The sequence below is a fragment of the Bombina bombina genome, chromosome 1 (genome assembly GCF_027579735.1).
Source record: "Bombina bombina isolate aBomBom1 chromosome 1, aBomBom1.pri, whole genome shotgun sequence".
Lineage (NCBI taxonomy): Eukaryota > Metazoa > Chordata > Amphibia > Anura > Bombinatoridae > Bombina > Bombina bombina.
The window spans coordinates 1,462,518,357-1,462,533,878 of record NC_069499.1 but is presented as its reverse complement, the minus strand read 5'-3'; the positions used below and the strand labels follow the sequence as shown (position 1 = coordinate 1,462,533,878).

General features: G+C 36.2%; 1 protein-coding gene across 1 annotated transcript in view; it reads right to left on the bottom strand.

The window, feature by feature from the left end:
- The window catches only part of LOC128666516 (lysosomal alpha-glucosidase-like), a 154,888-nt gene that overhangs the window by 80,623 nt on the left and 58,743 nt on the right, over positions 1-15,522 (bottom strand). Inside the window, exons 5-8 of the mRNA XM_053721167.1 lie at positions 14,071-14,167; positions 10,852-10,971; positions 3,908-4,026; positions 3,701-3,832 (exon numbers count right to left, since the gene is read on the bottom strand). Coding sequence (XP_053577142.1) covers positions 3,701-3,832; positions 3,908-4,026; positions 10,852-10,971; positions 14,071-14,167 — 468 coding nt within the window. The remainder of the gene's footprint in view (positions 1-3,700; positions 3,833-3,907; positions 4,027-10,851; positions 10,972-14,070; positions 14,168-15,522) is intronic.

Genomic DNA, 15,522 nt, shown 5'->3' with positions numbered 1-15,522 from the left:
AATAGTGCTAAACTGGGAGCTTCTAAGTAAGTTTTTAAAAGGTTTTATACTGGATTTTTATATCAGTATCTGTGCATATTCTTCTTTATAGTAGTGTCTATTACATGCAGTTATATGTAAATTGTTATATACTGTCCCTTTAATTAGATTTGGCCCTATGCACCATCTGCAAAAATCTCTGATTTCCCAGAGCGGTGGCTTAACCATGTTCCTACCCCTGTCCAAAATCCCTCAGCGGGGTAAAAATATAGCTATACCGAAAGTCATTCTATACAGAAATTCACATATTTTTAGAGTGTCTCAGTTCTTGCATTTATTTTGATTCTTAAAAGTTTTTATTAGTTCAGACAAACATGGATTTATAAGCACTAGCCTCAGCAATACAACAAAAGGAGACTTGTGATTACTGCCAGGTTATCATTTTTACTATGACAATCACTTTATAGCTATAAGGACATAAAACCAAGGTTAGAGGGAATTGTCGTTCTCTAAATTTCAGATGCTTTCATAAGAGGGGTCACATACCCGTGTAACATTCAGGCGAATGCCTTTACAATAACATGCAGATGATGTTTCCATGGAGGGACAAGTGACCCCTCATCAGGGATAGACAAGGGCCCATATTTATCAAGCTCCGCACGGAGCTTGAAGGGCCGTTTTTCTGGCGAGTCTTCAGACTCGCCAGAAACACAAGTTATGAAACAGCGGTCTAAAGACCGCTGCTCCATAATCCTGTCCGTCTGCTCTGAGCAGGCGGACAGACATCGTCGGAAATCAACCCGATTGAGTACGATCGGGTTGATTGACACCTCCCTGAGTCAGCAGGGGGCTGCGTATTGCTCTCCGCATTTAGCGAGGTCTTGCGGACCTGATCCACACTGTCGGATCAGGTCCGCAAGACCAATGATAAATAGAGGCCAAGGTGTCCGTACATGGACACTGGTGTCCATGACTGGTCCTTGCAGTGTCCGCCACCCATTTTGCGGTGGGGAGTGAGGAGTAGGACAGATGAATGCTTTGACGCAGGCGGTACAATGTTTTGCGGGGTTGGGGCCACGCTCGCGTGATTCCGCACAGTAGCGGGAAAGTGAGGGAAAGGGAAGAAGCATGCTGCCTGCAGTGCAGCCTGTGTTCACCACCCGTGAGTTGTGACCTGTTCCAATTCCTTGATCTGTGCGGTAACGTGGTGCTGGTGTCTGTGTGTAGAAGACGGCCGCCTACGCTGATAAACCTTACCTAACCAAGTAATTAACCAACCATGATGATCATGTGATTAACATCAAGGTGAGTGAGCTTGGTCAGGAGTTGCAGACTCTCAATACAACAAACAAACAAAAATGAAAGGTTAGAATTTTGAAAACATTTTATACCAGTATACCACAAGCAGTCTTTATATAAATGTTATTTTAAACTTGTTTGATTAGATGAATAATTTGTACTTGTGGAACTAGACCAGGGGCGTCCAACAAGCAGCCCATTTGACAGCAAAGTGCCTCTCTTCTGACTTATAGAAACATAGAATGTGTCGGCAGATAGGAACTATTCGGCCCATCTAGTTTGCCCAATTTTCTGAAAACATTCATTAGTTCTTGGCCTTACCTCTAGCATAGCCTTATGCCTATCCCATGCATTTTTAAACTCCTCTGTCTATACCACTTCTGCTGGATGGCTATTCCACCATTCATCCCCTACCCTCTCGGTAAAGAGAGTGTTTTTTGATGCTTTTAATTTGAAATATACCTTGGTGTCCTTCACTAAGGTCTGTACTTTGGAAAATGTCTGCCGGAGCCTCAGTCCATGCCTATCACTGCCCCAGGGCAGATTATCCCAGATAAAAAAATAGTTATTTTATAAATAAAGTAATATCAAACAAAAAAAAGAATGTTACTTCTTAGTTATTACATATATAATAACTTGTTCTTGTTAAACAAACACAGGGGGAGATAGGGGCTCTATTTGATGTACAAATCTATGCTCCAATCATTGGCCATATTGTCATCCAGAGCAAAAATGGGTTGTAATGCTTTTGATGACATTTTATATAATTATAATAATGATAAAAACCCACTATCTTTTCTTAGTCAATAATCTAAAAAGCCCCTTTCTCTCGGTCTCTCCATTTTTTTTTATTAAATGTCATAAGTTATAGAAGCTGTGGCCTTAAGATTGCAGCTACTTAGCCTCTCTGTCACGTACAGTATGGTGGATGGTTGACAGCCTCTGTCCGCATGTGATTGGTCACATGCAAGCAGGGGTAGCATTTCACAAGCAGCAAAACCAGGCGGACAGGTCAATGAAAGCGAACCTTGTCTGACCGGCCATTAATAAATGGGGTCCATAGTATTTTTCATGTAAATAAGATGACATTTTGCCTTTTCAGCATCTCTGTAACAGAAAAGCTTTTGGAAAAAATAAACAACTATACATGTTACTGCATTCTTAGTAAGTGAATAATTCATTATCAGTGTTGGATTAACTGAAATAACTAAGCTATTATATTTCTCCAGAATTTCCTCAAAGGACCTGGTGTGACCTTTTGGGAGTACAAACCAAACACAAATAAACTACAATTCTATACTTGTATTTGCAGTTTATTTTTTTGAACAGTAAAATACATATGGTCACTTATTATTACTGTAGAAGACTTCCTATCACACAGAAAATAGCATCGAACAAATACACTGAATATTCCTGTGCTGAAATTTAAAGCAATTGCTTTTTGTGCCTTATCAGCCAGCTATCAGCTGATGCCTAGGTACCAGGTGTGCACAAACTGCATTTCATGCTACTTTTATTTATAAATTAAACATATTTTAGTTGACCTTTTTCCATAAAAATACAATAATTTTCTAAAAGCATCAGACTATTTATTTAAGAAATTTTCTTATTTTGATGGAACAATTTCCCTTTAACTATTTTCTGAGGAGACCTTAATATCTGTTATATTCTTCCTTCACAAAACAATTACAGATTACATACACCTGGTTCATAAATTGATTCTCAAGACATTCAATGGGCCACACACGTATATATATATATATACATACACACATATATAAATATATATATATATATTATATTTATATATATATATATATATATATATATACATATATATATTATATATATATATATATATATATATATATATATATATATATATACACACATATATATATATATATATATATATATATATATATATATATACACACATACACCAACAATCAACTACTTATTGCACTCTCAGGGTTTTCACAAAACAGGTCAAAAATGTTTTTGTTGTTCGAGGAGACTAGCGCTTCTACTTGAGAAATACCTATTTCTGAAGAAGTGGAGCTAGTCTCCCTGAAACGTCAAAAAGTCAAATACATTTATTTTGTCTGTTTTGTGAAACTCAGGTGCTATCATTTTTTTTTTTTTACAGAGAGTTCATTATATTCAGAACTCCCTTTCCCTGGAACACCCTTTCAAATGGGCTATGCTCTCTCTCTCCCATGCCCACTGAGATGTTGATTTCTGAAGATGCCTCTTGTTTCTATAGCTAATATCACAGGATTTATATTTTCAGTATAGGTGATGGCTTCAACAGGTAAAATCAGATATTTCATATGATAAACACATTACAGATGAGACAATTTTACGGTACAATGTCCCTTTAAGCAGGTCATGCCGGTCCGAGTGTCTTTAGTTTACTCACCACAATCATGACGTATTTTATGCCCTGCTGATGAAAGTCCTTCACCATCTGAGGATAATCCCCATATCTCTTTGGGTCATAGGTGAAATCCCGATATCCATCCATGTAGTCAATATCATTCCACTGGACATCCTGTATGGGAAATGAATGTGTTTAGCATCTTATTATTCTCTGCACTTAAAGGCAGGAGATCATAGAGCTGCTTACCAGGGGCATTTGCGCTTCTTGCATCTTTTTCACCACCTCACGAGTTACACTGGATGTGCTATAGCCCCAGCGGCACAAATGGAATCCAAGTCCCCAGTAAGGAGGCATAAAGGGCAATCCTGCAATAATGATTATGTCCTTGAGGGTTTAAAGGATATACAATTTAAAAAAGAAAATGATATCATATGTTACAGGATTGTTATTGCACTATTGCTTTATATAGTTATAGCCTATTTTCCATTGTAAACTAGTTCTAATAACAAGTCTATGTAGATGTTTTATGTGACCATCATTTTAAACAGTTTACAAAAAGCAATGAAAACCAGGCTTGCAAAGGAATTCAACACATAGTTAAAGTCAGCTTCAAAGCAGCAGCACAATACTGGGAGATAGCTGAATAAACCTGGTGAACCAATGACAAGACATATGTGTGTTTAGCCACCAATCACCAGCTCGCTCCCAGTAGTGGATTGCAGATGATGAGGATATGTAAATATGTTTCAATTAAGGATACCAAAAGTACATTTGATAATAGAAGTGTACAAGTGTTTTAAAATAACATGCTCTATCTCAACCATGAAAGTTTAATTATAACTTTTATGTCCATTTTTAACATCTAAATCAAAAACACAAAAAAACCCCCACTGCTTTATATTTTGTTTAAAATACAACTACATAGTGACATCTAGTGGTCACTTTGTTATATTGCACCTGATACAACTTACATTAAAATACAAGCATTAAAGGGACAGTCTAGGCCAAAATAAACTTTCATGATTCAGATAGAGCATGTAATTTTAAACAATTTTCCAATTTACTTTTATCACCAATTTTGCTTTGTTCTCTTGGTATTCTTAGTTGAAAGCTTAATCTAGGAGGTTCATATGCTAATTTCTTAAACCTTGAAGGCCACCTCTTATCAGAATGCATTTGAACAGTTTTTCACCACTAGAGGGTGTTAGTTCACGTATTTCATATAGATAACACTGTGCTCGTGCACATGAAGTTATCTGGGAGCAGGCAGTGTTTGGCTAAACTGCAAGTCTGTCAAAAGAACTGAAATAAAGGGGCAGCTTGCAGAGGCTTAGATACAAGATAATCAAAGAGGTTGAAAGTATATTATTATAACTGTGTTGGTTATGCAAAACTGGGGAATGGGTAATAAAGGGATTATCTATTTTATAAAACAATAAAAGTTCTGGTGTAGACTGCCCCTTTAAACCAATTTCTTTTATTTTCCCTCAGAGCCGTTGCCTATGACCATTAAATATCTATTCATTCAGGATTTCATCCAACTGTAAAACAAATATCTTCCTCCAGTATTCCTAAACTTTACAAACTTCAGAAAATGTGTGGACAGTGATATAAAACAATGAATAGAAGGGGAATGTGCAAACCATGCTAGATAGTTACATTAACAATATTATATTGCACAATCTTTTTTATTGCCTTTTTTTATATCTGTCCCTGATTGTCCTTGATAAATAAAGGGGAAAACCTAGGTTCAAATATGGAGTCACCCATTACTTTATAAAAATTAAAGTACTTTATATAAATTAAACCTTTACACTTATATATTCAATATTTAACTAATATAATTTGTGTATATATATATATATATATATATATATATATATATATATATATATATATATATATATATATATATATATATATATATATATATATATATATATATATATCCACATACTGTTCTCTTTGTTTTGTGTAATCATATTTAACATTCATAGGCACTGGATAAAAAATCAAACAATTATCATTTTACCACCATAGAGTGTAGCATGTTGCAGGGTGCAATGCCTACTGAATCTCCCCCTTTAGATTCACAAGCAATTAGCAAAATTAAGTTGAGGAGGCAGCTCTCCAAAATACAAAAACCTTTATTAAAAGTTAAAACAAGAGAAATGTTTTGGGGCTCCTGCCCCTTTCTCATTTATTAAAGGGACAGTCTAAAATTAAACTTTCATGATTCAAATAGAGCATGCAATTTTAAACAACTTTCCAATTTACTTTTATTATCAAATTTGCTTTCTTCTCTTTCTATTATTTTTTGAGGGCTAAACCTAGGTAGGCTCAAACTGATTTCTAAACCGTTGAAACCCTTTATGATCTCAGTGCATTTTGACAGTTTTTCACAGTTAGACAGTGCTAGTTCATGTGTATCATATAGATACCATTGTGCTCACTTCTATGGAGTTATTTAGGATTTAGCACTGATTGACTAAAATGCATGTCTGTCAAAAGCACAGAGATAAAGGGCAGTCTGCAGAGGCTTAGATACAAGGTAATCACAGAGGTTAAAATGTGTATTAATATAACAGTGTTGGTTATGCAAAACTGCGGAATGGGTAATAAAGGGATTAGCTATCTGTTTAAACAATAAAAATATTCAAGTAGACTGTCCCTTTAACTGTTACTAATATCCATACAAGACACTTGTACATGCCTGAGCAGGGTGAATGGATTCTGCTGTCTGTTAAACTGCTGCTATTTAAATGGTAGGAACAGTTATATAACTAGTACAGTCTTCATAACTCTCACATTATACAAGACCTAAGTACAGGGTAGTTCTGATACAACCTCCTTGCACTATACAATAGGTGAAGGTTTCCGCTATCAGTTTTCTTGTGTGTGGTGAGCAGAAATCATAATGAATAACCAGCCTAATGCTTGGCAAATGTATTCTGTTTGTAAAGCCTCTAATTATGTATTATTTGAATTATTCTGCTTTTCTCCTGTGGCTGTATAAGTAATTCTTAACTTCAGCAGTTTATTTATTTATTTATTTTTTTGTCAGAAGTTCATTAAATAACTCTTGCTACAGGGATATGATAATCAGACATTAAGGCTATTCTTTCACTTTCATTTTTGTCATTTTAACAAGGAAATGGTTAGTGAGCTGTAAGAACACTGTACTGCCAGTGCCAAATATGTTTCCTCTTAGTGGGACAGTTTGCTGTAAATGTGTTTACCCTTAATGGGACTGTATATTGTAAACTTTGTTTCACATTAATGTATTCAGAATGACTTGTTATAGCAGAGTATTACATTTGTGTGAAATTGTTCCTTTGTGATTATATTCGTATTTCAGATTGCTGTTTTTGCTCATTTACACAATATCTTTGTTTCTCTCTCTCTCAGATCACTAAACTCAGCGCCTCCGGCCACCCACTGCACAGCGCTCTTTACCAGTGAGGTGACGTTTCCACCACAAAACCAATAGCCGTGCTAGGACGTCACTTGGCACACACGGCTATTGGTTTAAAGGTGGAGACGTCACCTCATTGAAGAAGAGCGCTGTGCCATGGGTCGCTGGAGATGCTGGAGATGCTGAGTTTAGCGATCTACTGCGGCACAGATAGGATGAATTTAGCACACTTTTTTAGTAAGTGATGACTGAAACTTCTGTTTATTTTTAGTGATGGTAAATCCTAGTGCTTTTTAAACGCTTGGATTTACCATCCCTTTAAGGACACGCCGCAACGTACATAGTTGTTAAGGGGCTAAATACAATGGTTACATGGAAACATACTTTTTTTTTCATTGTATATTTTAAAAAATAATTTTACTGAGTGATTTAAAAGACAGGAAACCCCAAAATTTTCTTTCATGATTAAACAGAACATACAATTTTAAGCAACTTTCAAATTTACCTCTATTATCAAATTTGCTTCATTATCTTGTTATCCTTTGCTGAAGGAGCAGCATTGCACTACTGGTAGCTAGGTGAATACATCTAGTTAGCCAATCACAAGAGACAAATGTGTGCAGGAACCAATCAGCAGCTAGAACCCAGGATATGTGCATATTCTTTTTCAACAATGGATACCAAGAGAATGAAGCACTTGAAAATAGAAGTGAATTTAAAAGTGCCTTAAAATAGCATGCCCTATCTAAATCATGCAAGTTTAATTTTGACTTTCCTATCCCTTTAAATCTGCATTTTTGCTACATACTTTTGAAATGAATTTGAATGCATGCTATTACTGTGAAGTTTTGTTTTGTAATTTCATTTCCCTTTTAAACTGCTAATGTTATTGAGCATTATACTGTCCTATATGTGTCTCTCTCACACATACAGAAATATAGGGTGGAAGCACACAGCTCTCAATGTAAAATTATTTTTTAGAATGTTATAAATGACAATGTAGCGCTGACAGAGCTCTTTAGACAATCTTGGGCGAGATTACATATGCGGCGCAGGCTTCACCATAACTGCTAAAACCTGTGCTGCCTGTAAATTCGCCTCACACATCGGGGAATCACATAAACCATGTGGGCAGTTCATAAACTGCTGTAAGTCGGATAAACTGGAGATGTCCAGAAATGTAAGGAAATTCACATTTCTGGAGTCGCCAGTGACTTACGGCAGTTTAGAAACTGCCGGTACATAATAAAACCACAAAAAAATCTTACATCGCCCGTAAATGTCTAACCCACCTCCCAAAAATAAACCTGACACGTAAAAACCCCTATATCCGCCATCACCCCACATCGCAACTAATAAATAAAAGTATTAACCCCTAAACTGCCAACCCCCCACAACACAATATACCTAATTAAACTATTAACCCCTAATCCACCATTCAACCACATCGCAATCTAACTAATAAATGTATTAACCCCTAATCCGCCATCCCCCCACATCGCAAACTGCCTAATAAATGTATTAACCCCTTAACCTAATTAACCAATTACATAAAATAATATAAAACTAAGATTAAATTAAAATAAATAAATCTAACATTACAAAAAATAAAAGTCTAAAATTACAGAAAAAAATAAACCAAATTATCCAAAATAAAAAAAATTAAACCTAATCTAATACCTCTATGAAAATAAAAAAGCCCCCCGAAATAAAAACTCCCCCTAATCTAAACTAAACTACCAATAGCTCTTAAAAGGGCCTATTTTGACTTCCCTATCTGTTTAATGTAAAAGAGCTGTTTAATGCCGTACAAAAGGCCCTTTTAAAGGGACAGTCAACACCAGAATTTTTGTTGTTTAAAAAGATAGATAATCCCTTTATTACCTATTCCCCAGTTTTGCAAAACCAACACTGTTATATTAATACACTTTTTACTTCTGTGACTAACTTGTATCTAAGCATCTTCAGACTGCCCCTAATCACATGACTTTTAGTTATTATCTATTGACCTGCATTTTAGCCAATTAGTGCAGTGTCTGCCACTAGCCACGAGCGTGATCACAATGCTATCTATATGGCCTTCATGAGCTTGCTCTCCCCTGCTGTGAAAAGTAAATAAAATAGAGGCAGCCTTCAAGGGCTTAGAAATTATCATATGAGCCTTCCTAGGTTTGGTTTGCTTTCAACTAGAATACCAAGAGAACAAAGCAAAATTGTTGATAAAAGTAAATTGGAATTTGTTTAAAATTACATGCCCTATTTGAAAAATGAAAGTTTTTTTGGACTTGACTGTCCCTTTAAGGGCTATTGGTAGTTTAGTTTAGATTAGGGGGTGTTTTTTATTTTGGAGGGGGGCTTTTTTAATTTCATAGGGATATTAGATTAGGTTTAATTTTTTTTTTTGATAATTTGGTTTATTTTTATGTAATTTTAGACTTTTTATTTTTTTTATATCCGAGGCTGTTTATGTGATTGCAATACACGACTAAAAACTGGTGACGCCGGCTTTTGCAAGAGACGCCGCTTATATAATCTCGCTACTTGTCTCAGCAGAGAGAGAACTTAAAGGGACATTATACACTAGATTTTTCTTTGCATAAATGTTTTGTCGATGATCCTTTTAGCCTATACACCTTTTTTTTTTTTTTAAATGTATAGTTTTCTTTATTTTCGAAAAACATTGCGCTGATTTTCAGACTCGTAACCAAGCACCAACATTTTAGGAGAATACCGACATATACCTACTCCAGCTTGCTCCTGTTTGTGTAAAGACTATTTTCATATGTAGAGGAAAGGGAGGGGAGGAGTGTCTGCTTTTTTTGCTATAGAACCACTTTCAGTGGGTGTTCCAGCTAACCTTTTCAACAGAGCTAAACTGGGAGCTTCTAAGTAAGGTTTTATACTGGATTTTAGATCAGTATCTGTACATATGATTATTTATAGTAGTGTCTATTACATGCAGTTATATGAAAATTGGTGTATACCAAGAAAAACTGAAGGAATCAGAACTACTAGAATGAGAATATTAAAATGCTTCTATACACCAGTATTAGAACAATGAAGATATTTATGCATCTGTCACTACTTATTTACATTACATAATGTGCTTGTAATTAAGTTCATACACAGTAGCACCATTTAGGTATTAATATGATCCTGTTACAACAGGTGAAGGATGTACTTAAAGGGACATGAAACCCAAAAAATGTATTTCACGATTCAGATAGATTATACGTTTTTAAACAACTTTCAAATTTACTTCTGTTTAGCAATTTTGCTTTATTCTCTTGGTATCTTTTATTGAAGAAGCAGCAATGCACTCCTGTGAGCTAGCTGAACACATTTGTAAGCCAATGAAAATGGGCATACAAGTTCAGCCACCAGTCAGCAACTAGCTCCAAGCTCATGAGCCTATCTAGATATGCTTTTCAACAAAGGATACCAAGAGAATGAGGCAAATTAGATAATAGAAGTAAAATAGAAAGCTGTTAAAACTGTATTCTCTATTTGAATAATGAAAGAAAAAAAATAACCCTTTAATTAGCTAACTTGAAACTTTCACAGGTTGTACCATTAAATCTAAAGCATTATTAGCTCATTTTTTTACAAGTAAAAGGGAACAGAATACTCCCAAATCTTACAGTCTAGCCTTGTTATCATTATTATGCTAATACTGAATAACCACATGTCCCTTTTAGATAATTAGACAGATTATTGCCCCCTGTTGTGACTTCTGCAGTATGCGCCTTTCAAGTACATATGGTGACTTTTTTACCAATGACATCCTGATACTGTCTGATCACAGTCTTTGGCTCAGGCCCTAGAAAGACATAAAAGTCCAGGATCCCTCCAGTGGTCCTCCAGGTCAGTGCAGGATTGGCTTGTAGGAGAATGTCTAGTGAAAACAAACAACCTATTAAAGAAGGTCAGATTTGCACAATGCTACACTTAAAGGGACAGTCTAGTATTAATTAAACTTTCATTATTCAGATAGGACTTTTAATTTTAATCAACTTTCCAATTTTCTTTTATCATCAAATTTGCTTTTTTCTCTTGGTATTCTTAGTTTAAACTAAACATAGGTAGGCTCATATGCTAATTTCTAAGCCTTTGAGTACTGCCTCTTATCACATGCTTTTCAACACAAAGAGACAGAAAGTACACGTGGGCCATATAGATAACACTGTGTTCAGGCACAGGGGCTTATTTAAGATCTAGCACAAAACAATGCTAAATTTAAGACAATAGACAATAAACAGTCACAGTCATGTGATCAGGGGGCTGGAAGAAGGTTCTTAGATACAAGGTAATCACAGAGGTAAAACGTATATTAATAAAACAGTGTTGGTAATGCAAAACTGGGGAATGGGTAATAAAGGGATTATCTATCTTTTAAAACAATGACAATTCTAAGGTAGACTGTCCCTTTAAAGAAACAGCAAACACCTAACAGGATTTTAGCTGTCTTGCAATAAATTATCTTATTTGAAAGAGCTGGTTTAGGCAATTAGCAGCATTTTTTAAGAAAACCTAGGTTATTGAATTAGATTTTTGGCATCTTTAGTGGGGACCATCTTTAGTGGAGATGAAATAAGCACAATGTTTTAATGACCCTTTAAGTAAAAGTACACATATGTAGAATTATGCACAGACTAGGTAGACCTTCTATTTCTTAAAGCAAAATTACAGTGAAAAATATTTTTTTAGGGATACTAAACCAAAAATTTTTCCTTCATGATTCGGAATAAGGCATGCAATTTTAAGCAACTTTCTACTTTACTCCCATTATCAAATTTTCTTCGTTCTCTTTGTATCTTTATTTGAAAAAGCAGGAATGAAAGCTTAGGAGCCAGCCCATTTTTTGTTCTACCCTGGATAGCACTTGCTGATTGGTGGCTAAATCTAAAATGAATAAAAAATGGGCTGGCTCCTAAGCTTTCATGCCTGCTTTTTCAAATAAATATACCAAGAGAATGAAGAAAAATGGATAATAAGAGTAAATTAGAAATTTGCTTAAAATTTCATGCGCTATCCGAATCATGAAAGAAAAAATGTGGGTTTATTATCCCTTTAATGTATTTCAAATTGCATTTTTTACCAGCTGCAGAGTATAAATTGTTTGAGAAATTGCATTTTCAGGTTTATTTGTGTATATATAATAACTGATTTTGTGTTTTGAAAACACAGCCTATTAAAATCGGTGGAGTTATCTATTCTACTACAAACCCCACTGGGACAATTTAATACACTTCAGCAGGTAATTTAATTAACAGTATAAATAACTTACCTAAAGAAATTATATGACAGCTACATTAGTTCACCCAAGAGACTAGGAATGCCATCAGGGGGTGACCGGGTGCAATTAAGTCAGGGGTCTGGTGGTTCAGGAGGCCCTGGTTACCTGGTATGGGGCCCCCCACTTACCCCCTGGCCCTGACCTCCACTGCCAGCCACACCAAAAATGTAGTCAGGTGTGGCTGGCACCTTTCTAGGCTGCACTGCTGGGAACTACAATTCACAGAATGATGTGCAGCAAGAGGCCTGACAATTGGAGGGGGGCAGGGGTTCAGCAGCACACACCGACGAGGAATCCTGAGCTGCAGACAGCAGCATTTTTATTTTATTTTTATTTAAAAAATATATTTCTGTGCAAATTAAAATATTTGTATGTGAGTGTGTCTTTGTGTGTGTTTTTGAGTATGCGTGTCTGTGTGTGAGTGTTTCTGTGTGTGCCTGTGTGAATGTGTGCCTATACATAAGTGTTTCTGTGGGCGTCTGTGTGAGTGTTTCTGTTTATTTGTTTGTGTACGTGTGTTCATTTAACATTTTCAAGTTTGACTACGCTCAAGAATAAAGTCTGCACACATTTTAGACTCTTAGCCAAAAATTGCATAGGTGAAAGAGGGGTGTGGTGAGCCCCAATCAACTTATCAGTAAGGGGGCACAACATTTTAAGTGGAAGACCTGCAAGAAATTTAAGGTCACATTACAGTCAAAATGAAACTTTCATGATTTAGATAGCTTGCAATTAAAAAACTTTCCAATTAACTTTTGCTATCAAATGTATTTAATTCTCTTGCTATACTTTAATGAAGAGCATATCTAGGTATTTTCAGAAGCAAGCACATGTCTTGATCACTATATGGCAGCGTTTGTAACAATGTGTAGTTTTAAAGTGAAGGTCCATTTTGATGAATTAGTGCCCGGTTTTTAATAAACCGATTAAAAACAAGGGCACTTTAATTCTTCAAAATTGACATTTTACTTTTTCTTCAAAAACGTACCTTTTAATCCTGGCAGCCGCTCCAGCACTTCCTCCACCCGTCTTCGCAGGTCCAAAATGACAAATCCGGTTTCCTACAATCACAGCGTTGCATCAGGCCAAGATTCCCCCGTGGGGAAAGCCGTGATTGGAGGAAGCCTGATTCGTCATTTCTGACGTCTGCCGAGGCTTCCGACGGCCGGGGGAATCGCTGGAGCGGCATTCAGGATTAAAAGGTAAGTTTTTGAAGAAAACAGTGAAATGTCAATTTTGATTAATTAAAATGCCCTTGTTTTTAATCGGTTTATTAAAAACCGGGCACTAATTCATCAAAATGGACCTTTACTTTCATTTTGACTGTAATTATTATTATCATTTATTTGTATAGCGCCGCCAAATTCCGTAGCGCTGGGTACAGTGATAGGGGTATACAATGACAAAGATTTGTGATAAAATACAAAATGCCCCTTTACGGAAATTTTCTCACATAATTAGCCTCCCATCTCAGAACAAGAAAATTAAACAAATCTAGATCCCTTCCAAAGACTTTCTTTAAAAGAGAAACACCTTTTTCATTTGTATAATGTATTTTTTTTATACACAAAAGAATCATGTTACAATAAAGCAATAAGAAAAACTTATTCACACAGGAGCTCATTATTTAAGGTCCTCTTAGAGGAGAGGAACAAATGGTAATATGTCCCTTTAAGAGCTGATTTGTTCGGAACTTACCCATGGCATTGCTGTTAAGCAAGAAAACCCCGTGGGCCGAACCATCTTTTTCCAATGACAGGTAGAAGGGATGGGTTCCATACAGGTTAGAATCCCTCTGGGACATCAAAAAAGGACAGAATCAAAACATGTTATACCACTATATAACATAAAGAGAACATAAGCGCATGAAACCCAACATTTTTCTTTCATGATTTAGGTAGAACAATTTCAAACAACTTTCCATTTACTTCTATTATCAAATTTGCTTCATTCTCTTGGTATCATTTGTTGAAGGAGCAGCAATGCACTACTGGTTTCTAACTGAACACATGGGTGAGCCAATGACAATAGGCATATATATCCAGCCACCAATCAGTAGCTAGAACCTAGGCTCTTTGTTGCTCCTGAGCTTACCTAGATAAACCTTTCAGCAAAGGATAACAAGAGAATGAAGCAAATTAAATAATAGAAGTAAATTGGAAAGTTGTTTAAAATTGCATGATTCGTCTAAATCATGAATGTCTAATTGTCTTTAAACTCCAATGTTACAAAATGTAGAATAAAGAATACTTTAAACATGTCGTAAGAACTTTATGGCATCTGTGATTTAAAAAATGTAACAATGCTATGCACTTTGTAAAGAATGCTGCAAGTGTCTTCAGCTGTTATATTAGCAAAAGGTGGCTACCGTACTTTAATGAGTCAGAAATTTAGATTACATTTTGTTAACATAACAATTCTATGGTTTCTTTTAGTTCTATGTTTTAATTTCAAAGTACATACATAAATGGAGCTTGTGGGCCCGTGTTTCTGGCGAGTCTTCAGGCTCGCCAGAAACAGCAGTTATGAAGCAGGGGGTCTAAAGAAAGAAAAAACAGGAATCGCCACAATTCAACCCGATCGAGTACGATCGAGTTGATTGACACCTCCCTGCTGGCGGCCCATTGGCCGCGAGTCTGCAGGGGGCGAGCTGCTGGTGCAATGCTGAATACGGAGAGCGTATTGTCCGTACTGTCGGATCAGGTCCGCAAGACCTTTGATACATATGCCCCATAGTTACTTTAATAAAATGGAAATATGTAGGTTTTCTATAACTTTTGACTGGTAATGTACACAAAGGGGTAGATTTGTCAAGCAGCGGATGCTGCACTCTACCCCCAAAGTTTCAGGTCCGCCTGAACTTAAGAAGCAGCGGTCGTAAGACAGCTGCTGGCGGACAGCAATCATTCCAATACGATACGATCGGGATGATTTGACACCCCCTGCTAGCGGCTGATTGGGGGCAGCATTGCACTAGCATTTTTTAGTATGCTGTCTGCATTTAGCGATGTCGGGCGGACATTATCCGCTACAGCAGATCATGTCTGCCCGACATTTGATAAATCTACTCCAAAGTGTTCAAGACATGCACACGCTCCTGAGCCTACCCGAGTATCCTGTTATGGATAAAGCTAAGTTTCAACAATGAAG